This window comes from Marmota flaviventris, chromosome 3 (genome assembly GCF_047511675.1).
Source record: "Marmota flaviventris isolate mMarFla1 chromosome 3, mMarFla1.hap1, whole genome shotgun sequence".
NCBI classification, from domain to species: domain Eukaryota; kingdom Metazoa; phylum Chordata; class Mammalia; order Rodentia; family Sciuridae; genus Marmota; species Marmota flaviventris.
Window position 1 is genome coordinate 86022044 of NC_092500.1, and position 23221 is coordinate 86045264.

At 39.9% G+C, this 23221-nt stretch overlaps 1 protein-coding gene across 1 annotated transcript in view; it reads left to right on the plus strand.

Moving 5' to 3' along the window:
- The first annotated feature begins 2487 nt into the window (after positions 1-2487).
- Bcat1 (branched chain amino acid transaminase 1) overlaps positions 2488-23221 on the plus strand; it is a 101490-nt gene continuing 80756 nt past the window's right edge. Inside the window, exon 1 of the mRNA XM_027934193.2 lies at positions 2488-2641. Within this exon, the coding sequence (XP_027789994.1) occupies positions 2636-2641 (6 nt within the window). The 5' untranslated portion in view covers positions 2488-2635. The remainder of the gene's footprint in view (positions 2642-23221) is intronic.

Genomic DNA, 23221 nt, shown 5'->3' on the forward strand with positions numbered 1-23221 from the left:
TATGGGATAGAGTCTCATTATGATCCCAGCTGGCCTCAAACTCCTGGACTCAAGTGATCCTTCCACCTCAGCCTTCTGAGTATACAAGATTACAGGTGAGTACCACTCTGCCTCCTTCATTTCTCTTTATTGTGACATAATATTCCATCATGTGAAGAACACTGTTTTAGTCAGCTTTTTTGTCTTTTGTGATCAAAGTTCAGATAAATACAACATAGAAGAAGAAAAGTTTATTTGGGGCTCACAGTTGCAGAGGTCTCAGTCCATAGATGACCCTAGGTAAAGGAGAACATTACAGTGGAAGAGTGAGGTAGAGGAAAGCAGCTCAGAACATGGTCGCCAGGAGGCAGAGAGAGAATTTAGCTCACTAGGGACAAAAATATAAATCCCAACAGCATGCCCCCAGAGACCTACCCGCTTTGGCCACACCCTACCTGCCTGCCTGCAGTTACCACCAAGTTAATATATTTAAGTGGATTAATGCACTGATTAGGTTAAGGCTCTTATAGTCCAATCATTTCACCTCTAAGTGGTGGTCTCCTCCTCCTCCTCCTCCTCTTCTTCTTCCAGGAATTGGTACAAAACGTGCATTTAGCCACTGAGCCACATCCCCAGCCCATTTTATTTTTTATTTTGAGACAGGGTCTTGCCAAGTTGCTTAGGGCCTCCCTAAATTGCTGAGGCTGCTTTTGAACTTGCAATCCTCCTGCCTTAGGCTGCTTTTGAACTTGCAATACTCCCTGTAGTCACTGGGATTATAGGCCTGCATCACCATACCTGACTCACCTCTAAACTTTATTGCATTGTCTCACATAGGAGCTTTTGGGGTATACCTCATATCTAAATAATAACATATACCACACTTTTTTTTTTTTAAAAAAAATCTACTCATTAGTTGATGTACATTTTGCTACCTGATTTAAAGTTTATTTTCTATTTCCCATGCTATAAGTTCCTTGAGGGTAAGAATTTTTGTTGTTGTTGTTGTATACCACTCTGTCCCTAACAGATTGCAGAGTGTCTGGCACATAGAAATAACTTAATATATTTTTCAAATACATAATGCAATCATTCATTTATCTAACCAGCAGTTGTTATGCACCCATACATTTGTATTCAACATTCATGTGTTTCTAAGGCGTGGAAGATGACCACCACACAGGACCTGCTCTTAAGAATTTCATGATTAGTTGGGTGCAGTGGCACATGCCTATAATCACAGCAACTCAGGAGGCTGAGGGAGGAGGATCATGAGTTCAAAGCCAGCTTCAGCAACTTAAGGAGGCCCTAAGTAACTTAGTGAGACTCTGTCTAAAAATAAAATATAAAAAGGGCTGGGGACATGGCTCAGTGGTTAAATGTCTCTGGGTTCAACTCTTAGTACCAAAAAAAAAGAAGAAGAAAAGAAAAGAAAAACCTCATGATCTACTGAAATAACATCTCTGCAAACAAATAATTGAAGCAGTATGAAGAACATGGGTTTGGGGCTGAGGATGTAGGTCAGTGGTAGAACTCTTGCCTCACAGGCACAATTTCTCTGGGTTTCATCTCCAGCATTGCAAAACAAAGAATGAAAGAAAGAAAAAATGGAACAAAATGTAGTGCATATACAAAGAGCCCAATTCTGTTTGAGGGAGTTAGCAACAGCTTCAAAGACTTCAGTTCAGATTTATAAAAGTGGGAACTTGCCAATTGACAGAGAGGAAGTTGGAGGCAACTGCAAAGGGCCCTTAAGCAAAAATCAGGGAGCCTGGCCACAGGCGGGGACACAGAAAAGCAGCTTTTGGGGAGCTTTCGCGTCCAGGTTGGGCAAGAACTTAGGGGGATGGCCTGGACTGGCAGGCACTTTCATATCAGAAAAAAACAAAAAACTGTGTATAAATAACAGGATTTAAAAATTGTTTCCTAGGTACAGAAGGAACTGGCAAAAATGGTTTTATCTGAGGGTAGAGCTGGGGACTGGAGTAGGAGGTGGGGGAAAGACATTGGCAAACTTAAAAAACAAGGCACATGCTCTTTACTATTCAGAATACATTTAAAACTTTTTGCTTTACACAGCGGCTTATCACTGTGTAATTTTGAGCAGGGGGGTGCTGTGACCATATCAACATGCACGATAGTTTCTTTGGGGAAAGTAAGAAATTAGGTGGGCAGAGGTTTAGAGGCTCTAAGGGGGTGATGGAGGGAATGGCAATTAAATTCGATCTCTGATCGGTTTCTCTCCTCTTTCTTTCTGAGGTGCCCATCTCCACACTCGCATACACACTCACTCGCCTCACTTCTAAGTGATGGGATCCTGGTGAGAGAGTGAGCCTTGAGCTGGCTCTGGGCAGGGCGCCGGCTAGGACCTTGGTGCTGGGAGAGACTCCACCATCTGGGGGCGGTCTGGGGGAAACAGTCTTCCTGCTGATGCAATCAGCGCAGAGAGGGCTGGAGGGCTCCATCTCCGCTGCCGCCAGGCCAGTCTGCCATCCCGCCCGCCACGTGTGACCGCCGCCGCCCCAGACGCTTCCCTAGTCGCGCAAGCAGCCGGACGGCTCGGTGCAGTCGCCCACCTGGACCACGCAGCCAGGGGCTAGGACACGTGGGATTCACCCTCCGCCCAACTCGAGCTACGCTCACAGCCAACAGAACAATGAAGGTAACGACTCCTGATTTTGTCTGTATTTGACAAAAATGTGTCCTAAGAATCGAACCATCCATCGATTTTTCAAAGGACACTGTTGACAGAAGAGGGAGGAAAGAAGGACTTTGTGTTATCTTTTTTTGTCAGTCACAGTTTGTTGGGACCTTCCATTCTGCTTAGACTTTTTAACCTCCGCTTGCAAGACGTGCCTTTTTGGGGCTTTTTCAAAGCTGCATTTGTGAACCGGGATACCAGGCGGCTCAGAGCTCTTTCTTCTCGCAGCTCCCTCTTCTGCTTGTTTCGAAGTTTGGAAAGAAAGAGGAAACTGTTCTTAAATTTTTAAGATGTGCTGGGGATGGGGGATTTGAAGAGGGTGTTTAGAGGGGGTGTCCCTGGCTGCAAACGGGCTTTTCTGTTGGGTGTGTGTAATGAAAGAGAAAGTTGTGGGAGGAAAAACCCTCTGGCTTAGGTGCTAAATGCAGAAGACTCTTTTAAAAATGTTTCCTGTGGCAGCTTCTATGTGTTTCAAATCATATAAGCCTAAGGTACATTTATTAAAGGATTGAGCACCCTAATGGCTTGTATTCTTATGCTAATCTAAGATAATTAGCCTAGCCTTAATTACTTCTGAAGTTTTCAGTGTAGAGATGTACACAGCTAAATGTTCTGTTTCCTGGACTCACAGACTGGAAAAGCTGCAATAAGGTGAACACCAAAAAAAGCAGCTGGTTTTTCAAAGGAAAACGAAGTCCGGGCAAGTAGTGCTGCCATCTAGCATCTTAAAATTGAGAAATTCCTTTAATGCAACCAGAATTCTTGGAAGAAATAAGCCACGTTTCATTTTCGAAGCAGGGAGATGAAGTGCATTTCATTCAGAAGAAGTCATAGACAAATGGTGCTTTTTTCATCAGATAACAATTCCCACCACAACTGAGCAGTAAACAAGTGGAAACTCTACTAAGTGTTGTATTAAAAGGATTATGGAAATGAACCTCAGTGAAAAGTCTAGCATTCTTATTTTCCTATACATATGCTGTTTGTGGCTTGCTCATGTCTGCTTAAGTTTAGCAGAAAAAACAACTCGGATTCAGTATCGCTTTAGTGATAAAAGGAGAAGTTTTTGAGATTCAGTCTTGCTTTTCCAGCATTTCCCTGTTCTGAGTGAAGCTGTAGTTGGTTATGTATTTGTTTCTGGATCCTTTAACATGAATCTAAAAGCCCTTATCCCTTTTACAAGGCACTTTTGTAACATGGGAAACTAGAAGGTATCTTCAAATAGTCTCATCTGTTTCCTGATGTTTGCTAAGATTAGGAAAGAATTAGTTTTATTCTAGTATGATCTAAGGAATACATGAGGTTCCTTTGTTTTATTATTTCAAGATCTTTCTACTTACTATTGATTACTAGAGGTTGGGAAAGATGGCAGGGAGGAGGTAGAAAAGAGAAGTTGGGTTCAATCAGTGCATGCTGTATGCATGCATGGAACTTTCATGAGCCCATTAATATGTGTTAATAAAAATATTTTTAAGAACTTTTCTAGTTATTTCTTACTTATACATGGCTATGATAGTCTGTGTTTTTAAAAAATGTTTGTGCACAGCACCATGATTGATTGACCTCAGCAAATTCTCCAGCCATGAAGTTTGGGAGCTTGTATTTTAAGATGAGGAGCACATACAGAATAAGCAACTGAATAAGAAACATAGCATATAAGTTGAATAATGTGTATAAAAATTTTATGATTTAAGGAATGAAAGTGGAGATGTAAGAGATACCCATATCTGAAATGGATGGAGACAGGGAAGTCGCGGGTTGGGGTAGGGGTGAGTGATAAGTATGGTTAACAGAGAGAAGGGGGAATCTTAATCTTTTGATGCAGTGCTGTCCCTGTGTGTTGGGGGGTTGGTTGGAGGCCTGCTGGGCAGAGATCTTTACATTTCCATGTGGCCCCTGAGGCAGGGCTCAGAGCTGCAAAGCTAGTTAAGCAGGCCTAACAAAAGGATGGAATCTGGGGAGGATAGGAAAATTGTGAGAGTGGGTGTCGGGGAGCAGACAAAAATGTAATCTCAGCCAACATTTCATCTGGTGAGTTTTAATAATGAGTAACTTCATCTGATTTTAGAACTGTAGAAACAAAGGCGAATTTTAAAGATTTTTCATGTGAATGCAAGAAATTATCATGCTCATCAGTTCATTAGAACCTGAGAAGGTCTAATTATTTGAAATGATTTGAAAATCTTTTTAAAGGAATTTTAAAACTTCATTTGACCCTAACAGATGTGTGTGCTAAGAACTAAGTGATGGTTTTCTACAGCGCCATGACTCTCCCAATTTTCCATAATTACAGATTTTGTTTCTCATTTGTCACATCTATAAATAAAAGTAGGGAAGTGAGTGGCTGGAAAGCTAATGGTAGTATTATTAACCCCAGAGAGTTGAGCTTATAAGTAAATTATTTCTGTACATAAATGAATATTTAATTCTAAACTGTAATCATCTGAAGTTGTTTAGGTTTGTTATCTATTTGGGGATTTCAGGTTGTGGGCTTCTTTAAATGCACTTTTCTTAATTGGTATAGAAAGATGCAGATCTTTCTCTATTTCTCTTTAGGCTTGGTAACTACAGTTGTTTTCAATAACAGATACGACCCCAGGGAATCCATTGGAATGTTCAGCCTATGCTGAAGAGGGTGAGAATCTGAGACCTTCTGTGGTAGACATCATTGTTCAGCAGTCTTCTACTTTCTATATAATTCTCTTATTCTTTTTGAGCATGGGAGGAAATGGTAGCTGATCTGTTCATTTGACAGTTGTAAATATGTGCCCCCTTTGTGTGTAACTTATACCCTGAACAGCTGTCCAAATGCTCTAAACATTTCACTTAACAAATGTTCCTGCTGCTGAGCTTTACTGATCCTCTGTAGCCATTTGGTAAAGCATGCCAGTGTCCATTCAACCACAGCCACTGAAATTGATTCTCTGTAAATCAACTGAGTCATAAATGTGAGGTGCAGTTCAGATTTTAAAATGTTTCAAAATTAAGCGCTTGGGATACTTTGGATTAAGCACTTGGGACACTTTGGATCGGAAACATAACTTAGCAAATGTTTTCAGTCATTTTCATTGTAACACCTGGTCAGTGATTCACAATGTCAATGGTGAATGTAAAATCAAAGCAGAAGCAGTCTTCTATAACACCAAGGTTCAAGTACTAATTTTATCTACTGCATATAATTAGTTCTCTTAAATCCACAAAGCTAAATTATATTATCTCTAGAAATTGCATACTTTATCCTTAAAGTTACTTAGAAATTAGATCACCTTATTAATAACAGCAAAGAATATCACACAAACATTTTTCTATTACCATATATGCCACTACATTTTTTTTCCAAAACATTTTTTTTTTTTTGTATTCACCAATTAATAGGAAAGAAAAAAAATCTTAAAGAAAAAAGATTCCAAAAATACAGAATGGTCAAGAAGAATGAAAGAAAAGAAGACAAGTTAAAAAAAAAGAAGAAGAGGAAATGACATTTTGATAGCAATAATTTGAACTAAAAAAGCCATATGGTGCTTTGAAATTGAAGAATTGTGAAATTCTTGTAAAACTCAGCTTAGTGTCATTAAAAATTGTCCTATAATCTATCTGAAATGAGCTAAATTTATTTGTTAGTTCTTCATTTTGAAGTGTAGGTCTAAATATTTTATCAGTTGCATTTATAGCCTATCATGTAAAGATATGCTTTTGCTATTTTGACTATAGATGGTTATCTACTCAGAAAGTATTAAGAAGTTTCAGGCATAGGGTTAGAGTTCAGATTCTAACTCCTTATAAGTCTAGACAGAAGGAGAACACCTGTTGCGATGTTCTAGACCAAGCATGCCACAGCTGTCTTATGCTTGACTGACAAAGAGATAGGGCTGAGATGCACTTGGAATGAGGCCAACGGTAGCTTTGCACGGGAGGAACACAGGGAAGTTTTAACATTCCACCACTCCATAGAAGGGTGACTTTGCTAAGTGCATTTCATCTCATTTTTAACTGATTGAGATACAATGTTATAGTGTTTTGATTTTAGTACTGGATGTTAGTTCAGGAATTTGAAATCATAATAAATGTATCTGTGAACTTTAAAGATAGAAGGCAGAGTTAAAATAGACCTGCAATTTTCGCTTAAGGAGGCACGATATATTACTCAAGGATCCCCTGGTTTTTAGTGTTAGTGAATGTTTTCTCCTTACAAGGTTTTGTGCTGGTACTTATAGAGGAAGGTCACTCAGGCTTGAGGAAGGACTCCTTTGCTTAACAAAGAAAGCAATGCTTTATAATTTCTTAAATACCATCAAACTACTTAACATGGAATTCTAACCTCAAAACATTCATATGAGGAAATCATTGCAGAAATTATTAACCTTGTTTTCCAGATGAAAAAATTAAAGATCAGGAAGGTTACCACAATTACTTAAGAGCACAAATGGCAGAGCATGATGGGAAACTAGATACTCCGAGCCATGTCTGAATATCCAGGGTGCCCTCCAGTGCTCTGCAGGGTGCTGTCTATCCTTCTGTGGTTCTAGCCTTTCTTGGGTTTCATACAACTTGGCAAATCTTTTGAGAGTATGGTCAATCTTTCCAGCAAAATGAGCAAACACATACAAGCACAAAATTTTATACCTAAAACATCTGTTATTAAAACCAGGAAACTCGGGTCCATCAAGCATGGAAGAGTTATGGAAAATATTGAACTGATCTAATTATTCACAGTTGTGGAGAGCTACCAGTTCTGGCCTCTGCAATTAGGAGAGATACAACAATTCATAAACAAGAACTCTACACTGGTGCTGAAAGTTGAAAAAGTCAAAGCATTGGACTAAATCCTTTATTCTAAAGAGAAGGCAACCGTAGTTTGGTTTTTACAGCACACGAGTCATCAGCTTCATGTTTTTTTCTCATAAAGATGTAAGGTCCATAATTATAGAGTAAAACTGGATTCTCAGAATCTGTACCCACATTTCTTTGACCTTAATCTAGTTTTGAAGTGAGTTTATGTGTTTTGTTAGACAGAGTTAAGAAGCAATTTCTTACTGGAGTGTAGTAGTTTGGGGTTCCCAGCCTTCCTGTTTAGATAACTCCCCTTACCTGTAGTGCAAGTCAAAGGGGCAGACATAGATGGCCATAATGCTACCAGGTGATCACCCCTCAGCCACACCTGAGTGTAGCAATAGTAAGTTCAGCCATCTTTTACTTCTTCCTTATTCTCTTATCTCTCATAGTCTAGAAGGTAGGCTGTGGTGCCTACCTTCTCTGGATCTACCTTCTCTGGATCTTTCTTATTGCCAGTGTACTGGTTTATGTTGAGATGACTTTTTTTGTGGGGGGAGGGGGATCTATACCAGGGTTGGAACTCAGGAACATTCAACCACTGAGCCACATCCCCAGCCCAATTTTGTATTTTACTAGAGAGAGGTCTCACTATGTTGTTTAGCGCCTCACCATTGCTGAGGCTGGCTTTGAACTCTCTATCCTCCTGTCTCAGCCTCCCAAGCTGCTGGGATTACAGGCATGCATCACCATGCGGCCTGTGATGACTTTTTACTTGAATTGTTCTGTAAACTGATCTCAAGCTTAATTTTCCTAAAGTGCTATTTTGCAATGTCACTGACCAGCACAGTATGTTTGACTTCCCTATTGTCTACTGAATTTAGTTTTGCGCCTGAGACTCTTTCTGATGTTTACTTCTACAATTCTCCGTTACATGTATTCCTCTCAGCATCACTGAGGAGTTGGTCTTTGAAGTGAGCTTTCTTGTTGCCATTTACTGGTCTCTAATTCCCTCCACCTGTCTTCCCACCACCTGCATGGCTCACAATGCCCCTCACTCCTCACAGACTTTAAGAACAATGACCAGGCTTTTATGGTGGAATAAATGTGGGTGGAAGGTGAAAAGGTAAGAGCAGAGTTATGTTTTGAAGTCAGAAAAGATACTGATTGTACGCTTCAATCTGTCCACTTGAGTATGAACCTAGCACCACACTTGGTACTTCAAAGGTATATTAAATATATGCATTAAATCACGTACTTATTTTTAGATTCCCAAGATCCAGCTTGATTCCCTTTTATAATTCTTTGCCTTTGAACAGCACATACATTTTTCACATCTGGATTTCTCTGGAGTCAAGCATTGACAGAGGGTTATAAAGACAGAGAACAGTATTTACATGTCTTAGAGCTTATTGACAGACTCATACAGCCACTATTTTCTGGTTGTTTTTTTTTTCAGCCTGTCAGAGGTGATGCTGCATATAGGTGGTGAATAGATTTTAAGTGTACAAGATGGTAAATGATTCTGGGAAAAGTCATTCAAGCCAGGTGCTGCATAACAGTATGAATTGAACCCATGAACATCAGTGATGCCTAGCAATGCCAATCTAGTCAATCACTGCTGTTTTGGGATTTAGGCGATCTATAAAGGGAACCACCCTGGAATGGATTTAGAATATACAACAAAGTCATGTGTTAATCAATTCCAATACTGTTTAACATGTTTTTCTTTGTTGCAAACAATGCGGTTTTTAAACAAACTAATGAATGCAGACACTGACAAACAAATCCAACAAAAGAGGCACTTAGAAACAGTGTTCATTGAATCCTAGAATTTCCAAAGAAATATCTAAGAGGTCATTTGGGGCCTTTACTTTTACCAAAGAAGGATTTGTTCTTTCAAGTTTATTTTTCTAGCTTTTAGTTTGATTCCAAGTAAATACCTCAAGAAACAAGACTTCTCAGATTCCCTGTGAACTATTCTATTACCTGCTATATTCATTTTCTAAACCTCCTGATGATTAACTTATTTCCTTTGTCTTTTTGTTATATGGATCAATCATTTATGCTTGGCCATGAGTCTTTAGGCTTATTTTTAAAATATATAATACTATGTATGCTTTCATTAGTTGGTTATAAAGCATGATATTATTAATCAAACTGGCACTTTAAAATTCAATAATACTAGAGCAAATATTTTACTAGTGATGTAGTATTTCAGTAAGTATATAGATATAGGATGTCAGCAAGGTTTATGTTTCTTAATCATTCAATGTAGGCCTCTCGCACATTAATACATCTGCTGGCTAGCTGGTACCTTCCTTCCTCTTAACATTATGTGCAGTAGCACATCAGTCTATCTTGACGCTGAACGACAACGCTTCACAGTTGGGACTGAGGGATTACTTGAAATTACATGAGCAGAACTGCATAGTTTGAGGTAGATTTAATGATTCAGCATCATTTTTAAAGCTTAGCTTAATTAGAAACACACTGCATTTACTTGCATATGTGTGAAGTGATGTATGAACAAGAGTATTTATTGCAGCTTTGTTTCTAATAACAAAAGATTGATCAGTCACCACCACAATCATCAGGTGTAGAAAAGAGTGTATGTGAGAGGAGGTGGGGGAAAAACAAGTGAACTTGTCATGTATAGAAAAGTGGAGAATCACCATGAGCCTTTGTGTTGGATGTTTCTGTTTAATTTTGGATACATGTGAGTTTATTATATTCAACATTAAAATTTTTAAAACTTGAAAATACTTTGTAGTGGAAGTAAGAACTATTATTAAGAATATCTGAAGCTGGGTAGGATGGCACATATCTGTAATCCCGGTGGCTCAGGAGGCTGAGACAGGAGGATCACAAATTCAAAGTCAGGCTCTAAGCAACTATTGAGACCCCATCTCAAAATAAAAAATAGGAAGTACGGGGGATGTAGCTCAGTGGTAGAGTGCCCCTGAGTTTAATATCTAATATATGAAATACCGGGTAAATGACGTATACCAAGGACATGTTGCTTGACAGTACTTACCATGTATTTAATTACAACTAACTGAAAATCATTAAGAAAGTAAATTAAATTCATGTGTATAGCAAACTTTATAGTAAATTATTGTATTGTATATAAATTCCTTTCATTCTTCTGTTTATGATTCAATATGACCTGCAAACCATTCTTAAGTTTTGTTTAATTAAACCCTTATGTTGCTCTAAAGCTACCAGATTTTGTACTAAGGTAGTAAGGAAACAGAAATAATTTAAGATCATTCTTACTCTTGAGAAACACTCTATTCAGGAAGAGAAATATATGAAAAACAAACGCAGTAAAATATAACAGGTGCTGGAATGGAAATCTCTGGAAGGTACAGTCATGTGTGAAAAAGATTAGTCAGAGAAGTTAGGAAAGCCTCTATAGGAACAGGATGTTCGAGCAGAACCGTGAAAGAACAGATGAACAAGGAAGTAAGAGCCAGTGTGCTTGCATCCTCCTTGAGATGCCTGGACCCAGACTCAACTACTCCTTCACTTACCATAAAAGACAGGAGGAAAAACTGGAGTGCCTTCCAGCCCAGTGGTCAACACAGAGAGGTCAGGGTTCCAGCCTCCTCTATGAAATGCATGGTCGAGACTCAACACAGGCAGCCCAGCAACCAATTAAATTCACCATCCCTTGCTATCCTCACACTCCCCCATCACCTTCAGTTTCTGTTAGTGCTCTGGTTTTCTCTCTTGACTTTCTTCTCTAGAACTTTCCACTCAAATTTGTCTGTGATGCTCTTTGCAACCAATATTAATAGACTCCCCTCCACCTTCCCTAAGTGTCCCTGCTTTTCCCTCCACAGTGGAGTTTGCCCGTTCTCTCTGGCCCTCCTGTCGCCCTGGCCAGTGCTGTGTCCACCTTGCATTCCTCCTGAGAAGCCTCCTGGCCCTCACTGCTACTCCTGCCACAGTCCATGCTCTTTTTGCCTTATGACCACCATTGACATCCTGGTCGCTCAGCCTTCCTCCACCCAAGACTACTTCAGCATTTGCCTCCTGAATCTCTCTTCCATTCTTTTCTGTGTTTCAAGGTGACCCATTCTCCTTCCTGGCATCTCACTTCCTTTAATTTATTATTTCCTTTAACTCCCTACATTTCCCAGTTGCATTTTACACTTGAGGCCATACACTACACCTAAGTCACAACAAGGCACCACAAACCCTGTGGGTTACTTTTGATCCAAGATATGTTTTACATCTCCTCAGTTCTATTTTAACTACTCTGTGCCCAGATCAGGCAACCATCTTTTTTTTTTGCTGGGTGGTTTGTGTATCCGCATTTGCTCACTCTCATCCCCAGCCCCTGTTTTCCACAGACTAGCATGACTTTTTAAAGTCCTCAACCCCTTTCTATTATTTTTTGATTAAAACTCAAAAGTCCCTGACACGTTCTAGAAGTACCTGAGGAATCTGGTCCTTCTCACCTTTGCAGCCTCATCTTCATGTCATTGTTCTACATCCCTTTTGCCCCCAGATCATTTTCTTCAGGGTCTTTGCACTGCTGATGTTTCTGCTTGGAAGGCCTTCTTCCAATCCTCATTTAGTGACTCCTGACCACCCTGCCAACCTCAGATTGGATGCTTTCTCAGAGATCCGTTGGCACCTGTGATTCCTAGTCCTTCAGAGTACTTACCTCAGATTTCAATTATTTATTGGTTGTCCTTAGTTGTGTGAATTTGGGGTTGATGTCTGACTCTTTCACTAGACCATGTGTTTTTGAGGGCAGGATGCATATCCAGTTTTTAACCACTGTGCAACCATATGTAATCCAATGCATGGCCCATGGTAGGTAGTTGTCAAGTGTAGTTGGCTAAATAATCCCCCACAAAGATGTGCAGAGCCTAATCCATGGAACTGCTATGCATGAGGGATTTTGCAGATGTGAGTAAGTCATGGTTCTTGAGATGAGGAGATTGTCATTGATTTTCTGGGTGTGCTCAATATAATCACGAGGGTTTTTGCAAGAGGGAAGCAGGAAGGTCAGAATCAGAAAAGATGTGACATTGGAGGGATATGTGTGTGGGGAGGGAGGGGTTAAGATTTAAAGTGCTACACTGCTTCTTTGAAGATGGAGGAAGGGGCCATGAACCAAGAAAAGCAGGTGGCATCTAGAAGCTGGAAAAGGCAGGGGAGATTCTGTCTGGGAGGAATGCAGCCCTGCTAACACATTGACTTAGACTCTGACATCCAGAAATAACGTATGATACGTTTAAGTCACAAAGTATGTTGTGTTTTTTTTTTACAATGGTAGTAGGAAAGGAATATAGATTTGGAAATAGGGATCTGCTGTAACAAATACCTAAAAAGTATAGAAGTAACTGGATTCAGGCATTAAATAGAGGATTCAGGCATTAAATAGAGGATGGAAGAATTTTGAGAAGCTTGATAGAAAAAACTTGGCTGGTCTTAAAAAGACTGCTGGTAGAAATAAGGGCATTTGGCTGGGTGTGGGAGTAGCCTGTAATCCTAGTGACTTGGGAGGCTGAGGCAGGAGGATTGTGAATTCAAAGCCAGCCTCAGCAACTTAGCAAGGCCCTAAGCAACTCAGTGAGACTCTGTCTCTAAATAAAATACAAAAAAGGCTAGGGATATGGCTCAGTGATTGAGTGCCCCTGAATTCAATTCCTGGTACCAAAAAAAAAAAAAAAAAAAAAGTTTCCATGAGGGCTGATGAAGAAATGAGGAGCAGGTTCAGGGAAACTGAGAGAAAAAGGATCCTCAGTAGAATTGTGTATTGCATTTGTAGAATTTGCAGAACTTGCTGGTGATGAAGTTAGCTATTCATCTGAGATTTTTGTGTGTGGGGAATTGAACCCAGAGCCTTGCACTTGCTAGGCAAGCACTCTATCACTGAGCTACATCTCCATCCAGTCTTGTATCTTCTTGCTGATCATGTCAAAATGAAAGGAAAGAGATAAATTGAGGGAAGAAGAACTTCAAGACAAAAGAAACTGGGACTTGATGATATGGGAAGTTCTCAGATTACCCAGATAATAAGAGATGCTAAAATTAAGAGATTTACTATCAATAAAGTATACTCTGGAGAGGAAGGAGCTCCTTATGGTGAGAGGTAGGAGGGAGATGATGGTGACCTAAATGAGTAGCATCACAGTGATATAGAAAAATATTGAGGAATGTGTTGATTTTTCTGGGCCTTTATTTGGGTCTTGCACAGCTCTCTTTTCAGGCTGTCTAAGCTAGCTGACCATCTAAAATAAACCCTCTCTGGAATGCTCTGTTTTCTTGTCTATTTGGGAACAATTGATCTTTTTCTGCATGTGTGAACTCTGGACTCCTCCCTAGACTATAACATCCAGCAAGGAGTAGTCTCTAACCCCACACTACTCTGTTACAGAATCTTCTGGAAGTCCCTGGAAGTTTGTAGGCAGCAGGCACTCTGGATCCACTTGGTCCATAGAACAATAGCCACCATACCCACTTGACCTTGGGCACAGACCAGAGGGTGGGACCCTCATATCCTCCAAACACTGGGTAGTACACAAGAGCCCATATAGTTGTAACACAGGAGCAGGGGTAGGATGCATACAGAGAGAAAAAATGTATCCTGAAGCCTAAAGAAAATATAGAAATATCTTGATCAAGAGATCTGAAAACTAGCTGGGCACAGTAGTATATGCCTATAATTCCAGTAGCTAGGGAGGCAGAGGCAGCAGGATCGAAAGTTCAAAGCCACCCTCAGCAATTTGGTGAGGCTCTGAGCAACTTAGTGAGACCCTGTCTCAAAATTAAAAAAAAATTTAGAAAAAGGCTGGGGATGTGGTGCCTGGGTTCAATTCCTGATGCAAAAATAAATAAATAAATAAATAAATAAATAAATAAATAAATAAATATTTTTTGTTTTGAAACTAAGAGAACCAGAACAACTAGAGCCAAATGGTACACAAAACTGAGATGTGGTTCATGAAGGAAAAAGTATGTGCCCCTTGCTTTTATTTTGCCTCCAGATGATTGATTATCTCAGAGTACTGTAATCCATTTATTGAAGAAATGTGGAGAGTTCTCATTATATAAGCTTTGGGCTTGCTCAAGCTCTTGAGGCCAGGAGAGTGAAGAGTAGACAAATGGCTGCTCTCATAGAACTGGCAGAAAAAGACCAGGTGACACGGAAGTTAGCAGGCCAGAGTCAGGCATGTGAATCCGACTGCTTGGGAGTGACCTAGTGAGTCATTTAACTGTGGCTGATTCTGATTGAAGAAATGGTGGTAATAATAGTACCTACCTCACATAGATAGTGTGAGGATCAAATAAACTTGGAAGAATGTGTGGTCCAAAATAAGGACCACAGCAATATTAGCTAAAATCATATGATTTTTCTCTTATATAGTAATATTTTCTTATATAGTAACATTTAAAGTATTTTCCATCAGTGATGCAATATGAAGAAAATAAAATAGAATGATATGACAGTGGCAGAGTTGAATGAAAGCTAGTATTAATCTACAGTGGCCGGTAAACATACACTGGAAAACTTCAGAGAAGGTGAACTTGGAGTGGACACCTAAATATGGAAAACCCACAGGTGATCTGAAGGTTAGAGTGTCCCCCCTATAAGGAGCAGCCAATGAAGCTTCCTAGAGCTCAGTGAGAGAGAGGAAAAGTCACCAGAATGACTTTCAAGCCACACCATTAAAGCTCCTTTAGGCCCTGGTGAGAGTGTGGATCTTGTTCTAAGTGTGGTGGTATGCTGCGGGCTGGGTGTGAGCAGCATCTGGACCTGGACTTTTAAAAGTCACTAGTGAGCTGGGCCTGGTGGTACACACCTGTAATCCCAGTGGCTCAGGAAGCTGAGGCAGGAGGATCTTGAGTTTGAAGCAAGCCTCAGCAACTTAGTGAGACCGTGTCTTTAAATAAAATACAAAAAGGGCTGGGGATGTGGCTCAGTTGTTAAACGTCCCTGGATTCAATTCCCAGTACCAAAAGAAAAAAAAAAGTCACTGGTGAGTCAATAGTGTACCATGGTTACATTTTTTTCTTACACAATATTTTGTTTTTCCTAGAGTTAATTATTGCACTATTTTCTTTCACTTGCCACCTTCACTTTGTATTTATTATAAACTCCTCCCAACTTTTATAATAGCCTCTCAGTATCATTTAGTGTAAGTTAAATGTACTTATTTATTAGTCAGTTTCTTTTCTTCCTGGACTCTTTCTGCTAACCCCCTAGCTCTTGCTCCAGTTTGTGCTGGTTTCTCCAGGCCAGCTGCCCAGCTGCCTCTCCAAGACTTCTCCTGGTATCCTTCATCCTCTGAGTTAGTTGCATGGTTTCTAAAGCTGGGGGCTTCCTCTTTCTTAGTTTACTTCCTCATTTGTAAGGCACATCTCCTCAATAGTTCCTAGGAGAAGAGTGCATGAGAGGCAAATGATTTCTTGCATGCCTGAAAATGCTTTTTGTTCTACTATTAAATTAGCGTGATATTTGAGTATGAATGAAATTCTAGGTTAGAAATCGTTTTTTCAGGGGCTGGGGTTGTGGCTCAGTGGTAGAGTGTTCACCTAGCACATGGGAGGCCCTGGGTTGGATCCTCAGCACCACATAAAAATAAATAAATAAAATAAAGGTATTGTGTCCAACTACAACTAAAAAATAAATATATATATATTTTTAAAAATCATTTTTCATCAGAATTTTAAAGGAATTGCTTTGTTGAGTTTCCTATGCCATTAATGAGAAGTCTAAGGTTATATTTATTTCAGATCCTTCAAATAACCTATTTTTGTTTGTTTGTTCTTGAAGCATTCTTTTTTTTTTTTTTTTGAACCGGGGATTGACCCCAAAGGTGTTTAACCACTGAGCCTCATCCCCAGCCCTTTTTATATTTTTTTTTACAGACAGGATTTTGCTAAGTGGCTTAGGGCCTCTCTAAGTTGCTGAGACTGCTCTTGAACTTGCAATTCTACTGCCTTATCCTTGTGAGTTGATGGGATTACAGGTGTGTGCCACCACATCTGGTTAGCATTCTGGATCTCTTTATGTTGCTAGTGTTTAGAAACTTTATGATGACATGCATAGGAGATTTTTGGTCATATATCGTTGATGATTTTTTTCTCTTCTTTTCCTCTTTGTTCTTAAATTCCTTAGTTTGATGTTGTCCTCCTTAACTGATTCTCTTTTTTCTCTCCTAGAGTCCGATTTCCTTGAGTGGAAGGAAGACTTCCTCAATCTTGTCTTCCAACCTTCCTTTTCAATTTTAAAATTCAAACCTACATATTTACAATTTACAAGAGCCTTTAAAATTCTGACAAATCCTTTTTGAAAATACCATACATTCTTGTTTCGTAGATGAGATGTCTTCCCTAAGTTTCTGCAGTTAAAGATTTTTCTTCTGCCCTCTGCATTGTCCCCCTCATAGTTTTTGGTGTGGGTGTTTTTTGTTTTTTTCTTTTTTTTCTGGTGGGCAGGAGTTCTTTGCCTTTATGTAGGAGATTATTTTTTTCAAATATTTGAGAACATTTAATATCTTCAAATATCTGGTGACCCATGACTCTGCTTTTAAGAGTGAGACATGACCACACTTACTCAGGCACCTGCCCCTTTGGTGCCTGTGTTTCAGTTATAGACCCACGTGGAAATGACTTGGCCATTTTGTTGGAGGCGTGCCGAGTGTTATTAATTCTAGGTCTTTTCTTAGGGTGTTATGTAGTTTTTCCAGGAAGAAAAATTCAAACAGGCTAAAACTTCCTACTAATGTTCTGTGACAGGGATGGAGACTAGAAGTCTCACCATTTGGTGTGTGGCTGTTCACTTATCGCTCTCAAAACAGTGTTTAGAGTCCCCCAGCTTGGATCTTTTATAGGTTATTCTTCCAGTAAATAAATCTTCCATTTCTTGCTGGAATCAAGAAGGGGTAGTCGCCAGGTTGTGCTGGGTGGACATGGAGATGTAGAGGAGTACATGAAACTAGGATGGGTGAGATATGATGCTAAATGGGACCCTGGCCTCCACTGAGGTTCCAATGCTGAGCAGAGAAACAAGCACCTCAGCTTTCTATGTTAGATATATCTAAAGAACTTTTTCTTTTTGGGGGAGGAAGGTGTATTGGGGACTGAACCCAGAGGGATTTTACCACTACATCCCCCATCCTTTTTATTTTTTTTTTACTTTGAAACAGGGTATCCCTAAGTTGTAGAGGCAGGCCTTGAACTTTTGATCCTCTTGCCTCAGCCTCCCGAGTTGCTAGGATTACAGGTGTGCACCACCATGCCCAGCCTGGATATCCAAAGACCTTTCTAAAGGCAAAACTAGTTCTGCACACATTAAAACTCATCTTCAATTTATATTTAAGAGAAATTTGGATATTGAGCAGAATGGAGAATAAATGATTATTTGGAATCCAACAAAAGACATTTTTGGATAAGTAAGGAGGGCTTGACATTTCTGGACCACTCCTTACAGTGGATCAGGAGAGGGAGTGATCCTCTCATTCCCCCAGCACCATACTTACCTATGTGAGGAATGCCTGGAATGCAGCATGAAGATGTTGAGAGCACTGGACTTGTGCTCCCAGCTAGCTGGGGGATCACACACTGGTGTTGGGATCACCCTTGGATAGTCAGTGGTTGGAGTTGCCAGTGAGGAGTCAGGAGAAGGCTCTCTAGTGAGTACAGTTTGCTATTCCAGAGTTCTGTGGGGCTAAGTTGTCCTGACCCATGTGAACATTGAAGAGAGGAGTCATCGAAGAAATACCTCAAAAGAACCCTGTGCAAGAGGGCTGACTGCTGGGACAAGGAGACCCTAGCTGTCATGTGCTGTGTAAGGTACCAGAACCCAAGTGGAAGGGGAGCCTAAAAGGTGGCACAGAATATGCATCACTTTTGTGGGGAGCTATAGACCTCTGTGGCAGCGGGATGGGGAAAGGTGGGCTGTGAAAAATCTCTGTATGCCCCAGGGTGCAATCAAAAGCCAGTATTTTGGGCTGGGGATATAGCTCAGTTGGTAGAGTACTTGCTTTGCGGGCACAAGGCCCTGAGTTCAATCCCCAACACCATACACACACACACACTCCAGCATTGGGGAATTTACCATAGAAGAGGAGCACTGGACCCAGACTTTTATGGTCCTAGACCTTTCCTGTTCCCTCTTATTCGTGGCATGCACATAATCCTGGTGGATTCAAACGGCAGGAGCTGGGGAATGGAGAACAGAGAGAACAAGGAAATTGCAACAACAAAAACCCCATTCCAGCGAGGCATGGGGGGGCAGGCCTATCATCCCAGAGGCTCTGGAGGCTGAGGCAAGAGGATTGGGAGTTCAAAGCCAGCCTCAGTAACAATGAGGCACTAAACAACTCAGTGAGACGCTGTCTCTAAATAAAATATACAAAATGGGATTGGGGATGTGGCTCAGTGGTCGAGTGCCCTGAGTTTGATCTCCCCACCCTGAAAAAAAAAAAAAACTGTAAAATGTGTGACAGGAAATTTACCTGTCACTACCATTCCAACTGAGCATGATGGAGAATAGGAAGAGGACTGCTCAGAGAGTAAAGCTCTAAGTGCAATGAGAGGGGAAAGTTTTTATTTCAAGTCATACCTGCTATGATTTGAATGTGTTTTATCCCCTCTAAAACCCATGTTGAAATTTGATTTCTAATGTGACATTGTTGAGAAGTGGTAGACCTTGGAGAGGTGATTGGATAATACCACTCTGGGGGTATTAGGTTAATGGTCTTAGGAGTGAGGGAATTCTTGCTCTCATAAGACTGCATTAATCATGGTGAGAGCAGGCTGTTGTAAAGTGAGAACACCCCTGTTTCATCTGCCCCACAAGTGCTTGACTCTGCTTTTCCATCATGTTATAAGGTAGCATGGGACCCTCACTCTATGTAGTTGCCCAACCTTGAACTTCCAGCCTCCAGAACCGTGAGCTAAATAAACTTTGCTTTATAAATTAACAAGTCTCAGGTATTCAGTTATAGCAACAGAAAACAGTCTTTGAAAAATACTTGAATACAATGGCCAGATACTGTGGCACATGCCTGTAATACCAGCCACTCAGGAGGCTGAGGCAGGAGAATCACAAATTCCTCTTGCCTCAGCCTCCAGAGCCTTAGTAACTTGGTGTGACTCTGTCTCAAAATAAAAAAAATAAAAAGGGATGGAGTTGTAGCTCAGCGGTAGAGCATCCTGGGTTCATGCCCCAGCACCAAAAGCCAAAACTGAAACTAAACAAAACTTGAAAACAGGATTTTTCTTAATCCTATAGTGGGATCAGTCTGATCATCTCCAGGTGAGGAAGGGAGATTTTACAAAGTGGCTTTGAAGGGCAAAAGGGAGAAAAATAAAGTGATTCCTGATTGTACTTTCCAAGATAATGCCATTCAACGAATGGTTGTGCAAATTTTCTTCAAGAGTCCCCATGTTCAGCCTCCCCTTTTAAAGTCCTTGGTGCTTCTATTCTGAGCCTTCTAGAATTCCCTGAGAGACATTGGCTTCCCATTAACATCTCCTTCTTTGAGCCCTCTGCTCTCAGCTCCTGCAGTCCCCACTACCAGACTTCTACCTTCCAAACATGTTCACATCACTCATTGTTAAAGTCTTGTTTCCCATTTTCTTTTCCCTATTGATTAAACTTCTTAAAAAATGTCATTTCAGCAGTTTTTAAAACCATGTTAAGACAGGTGTAAGTCCACTATATTTTATTAGAATAACTGGTAGATTTTTAAGAATGAAAAATAAGATTCTCAGTTTTTCCAGAATTGCTTCTTAACTTATCTATGTAGATCACCTTGAATTGTCTTTTTTCTCTCATAACTGGATTTTTGATTACTTCATCAAAGAGATGAAATTTAGTTCAAAGCAAATGACTATTTTTTCACATACAATTTTTTAATAAAGGGAAAATGTTATAACTTAGAATTCAAATGGGGCTTGGAAGTTGTATTTTTTTTTTTTAAATTTCCTGTCACACATTTTACAGACAAGTGAGAAATTTTTATTTCTTGCAACTTTTTTTTTTAAAAATCAGTGCTGGGGGTCAAACCCAAGGCCCTGTGCATGTTAGGTAAGTACTCTACCGTTGAACTGCATCTTCTGCTCTTTATGACCTTTTAGTTAGCAATTTCCAAACCTGTACTAGGCAGGGTTCTCCAGAGAAACAGAAGCAATAGGACATATATGTATGTATGGGGAATGGGCTGGAGAAGAAGGTGGGAGGGAGTGGGTGGGGGACTGTCATCTGCCACAGAGCAAGCTGGGCTAGGGAAATTCTGTTGAGAGTTTCTGTTGCAGAGCTGGTTTGGAATTTGCATGGCAGGCCAGACAGAATTACTGTGTGCAGTCTTTTTTTCCCCCCTTATTGTCTTTTCTTTCTCTTTTATTTGCTTCTCTGATTTATAATCTCTGTTGCAGCCTCCAAGCCAAATTCCTTTTTCTCTTGACAACCTCCATCTTTTCCTTTCTTCAGGACTTCAGCTGATTGGATGGAGCCTACCTATGTTGTGGAATAGGATCTACTCTGTTTGAGTGATTTAAATGTTAATCACATGTCATCAAGGCCTTGCCAAATTCACACATAAAACTAGCCCTTGCACCTTCTATAGAAGTGAAAAAATATTTTAAAAAAAAAACACTTGAATGCCACTTATCTAGATATGTCAATAGTTAACTTTTTATATCCTTTCTCCCAGTATTGACTCATATAAAAATAAATTGCAGCTGTGTTTTTTCTCATTTAATACTTAATATGCTAAGAATAGGGAAATTTGTTTATTGCACACCTAAGAAAATTAATATTAATTCAGCAGGCTTACACCATAGTGCATCTATATATAAATTTTCTCCATTGACCTCAAAATGTCTGTTATGGCCTCGCTTTTGCTTGGTTCACACATTGCTCTCTCTGGTTATGTCTCTTTTAATTTAGGACAATACTTGTATGTTTTTGCTGCTGTTGTTCCTCATGACATTGTCTGTTTTGTTCAGTCCAGTTATCTTCTAGGATGTCTCATAGTCTAGATTTGTCTGATTTTTTTTTTCCTTTATGATTAGGTTAAACCTCAGGGTAACAATACCACTGAGTACAGGTGTGGCATAATGAATCCCATTATTACGTATAATTATAATGCAAAAATAAAACCAAAAGAACCCTACTGAGATGAGGCAGTGTACTACTCCTTGCCTTGCACTCGGAGCCACATAACATTTCTTGGCATCTCTACTAGTCATATTAAGTTTAGTCACATGTTGAGGGTGATGGCCACCCTCTCTCTGCTTTGTAAAGGGACATTTGCTCCTTTTTAATTAATATCTAATCTCTGGCATGTGACTTTGAGATTGTGTGAACATATTATTCCCTAATAACCTTTTATCTGAGGGCTTCTGCATCCCTAGACTATTCCAAGTCTTTCATTCTTGGCGTTGATTAGCTGACATTCTTAGGTACACAAAGAATTTCCCTTTCCCTCTTCATTCATTGTAATTTTTTCTTATGAGTGACTAAGAATTACTCTAAGACAATATTTTTTCAGTAAATTAATAACAAGTAGTGGTCTTCCGTCTAGAAAAGCAAAGAATTGAACAATTACCAACAGAGCAGACTGGAAATGCCTGTTGCTCTAAGCATTTCGTCATGCAGATCAAAAAGTTAGCTGTACAAAATCAACATGTATTTTCTTGTGTGGTTTGTTTTGTCTGAGTGGAATAGAATCTTGTAGTATATAAATAAAAGTTAAATGAATTGATCAGGATTATCTCCAATGGCAGAGATGAGCAAAGACAAAGAAGAGTCTATTTTCTTAATATTTGATAAGTGCCATTTGTACTCTGAAGACTTGGATTCTGGCACCAGCTCTTCCACTTTGTAGGTTTCATACTTTGGTCAAGGCAGTCAACCTTTCAGATACCTGGTCTGGTCACCTCTAAAGTGAACATGGTGTTTCGTGTCCCTGGCCCTCAGTGAGAGCCCGGGCCTGTGCTTCCCCGTAGTTGATCAGCCTTTACTCCTGTGCAGGAAAAAGTTAACAGAGCAGGCCTGAGACTTGAAGTTAACAGAGCCAGGCCTGTGAGGTTGGCTTTGGCTGGTGTCTGGGGACTTGGAAGCTCATGCCTCTGGACTTTGTTCTGTACACCTCTTCCCCTTGCTGATTTTCTCTTATATCATCCTATAACAAATCGTGGCTGTGAGTATAATAGGGCCCTTTGAGTCATCCTTGCCAATTACTAAACCTTGTCCAATATTTTCATCAGCAAAATGGGGCTTATGATAAAAGTGTACATCATCTGCTGTTGTTGCAAGTGTGATTTGTGTGTGAAATCCATGATGTAGAATGCATCCAACAGAAGGTGGTTATAATTATGAAGTAGGAAACTGCTCATATGAGGAACATCTTGGATTGTGTGCTCATGTTTTTATCAGAGTAATTCTGATTTACTCAAATTAACTGTCAAATCTTTGATGACTCATCTGATGGGAACAACAGGTTCATGTCCCAGTTTATGAGGACCCTTGATTCTCTCATTAAAACATGTGAATCTGTGCACTAGTTTCTTCACCTAACAAGTCATGAAAAAATTTGGGTGGTTTTTTTGTTCTTTTTTCTTTTCTATAGTTTTTGTTTGTTTGTTTGTTTGTTTACTTTTCTGTCTTTATCTCGTCATGCTTTCATGCTTTCCTTTGATACATGTCTAGAAATCTGTAGAGTAAGCACAGACTACATAGGCTACTGCAAAATATAATAGAAGGAAAGAAGGGTCAGGAATAGATTTAGAAAG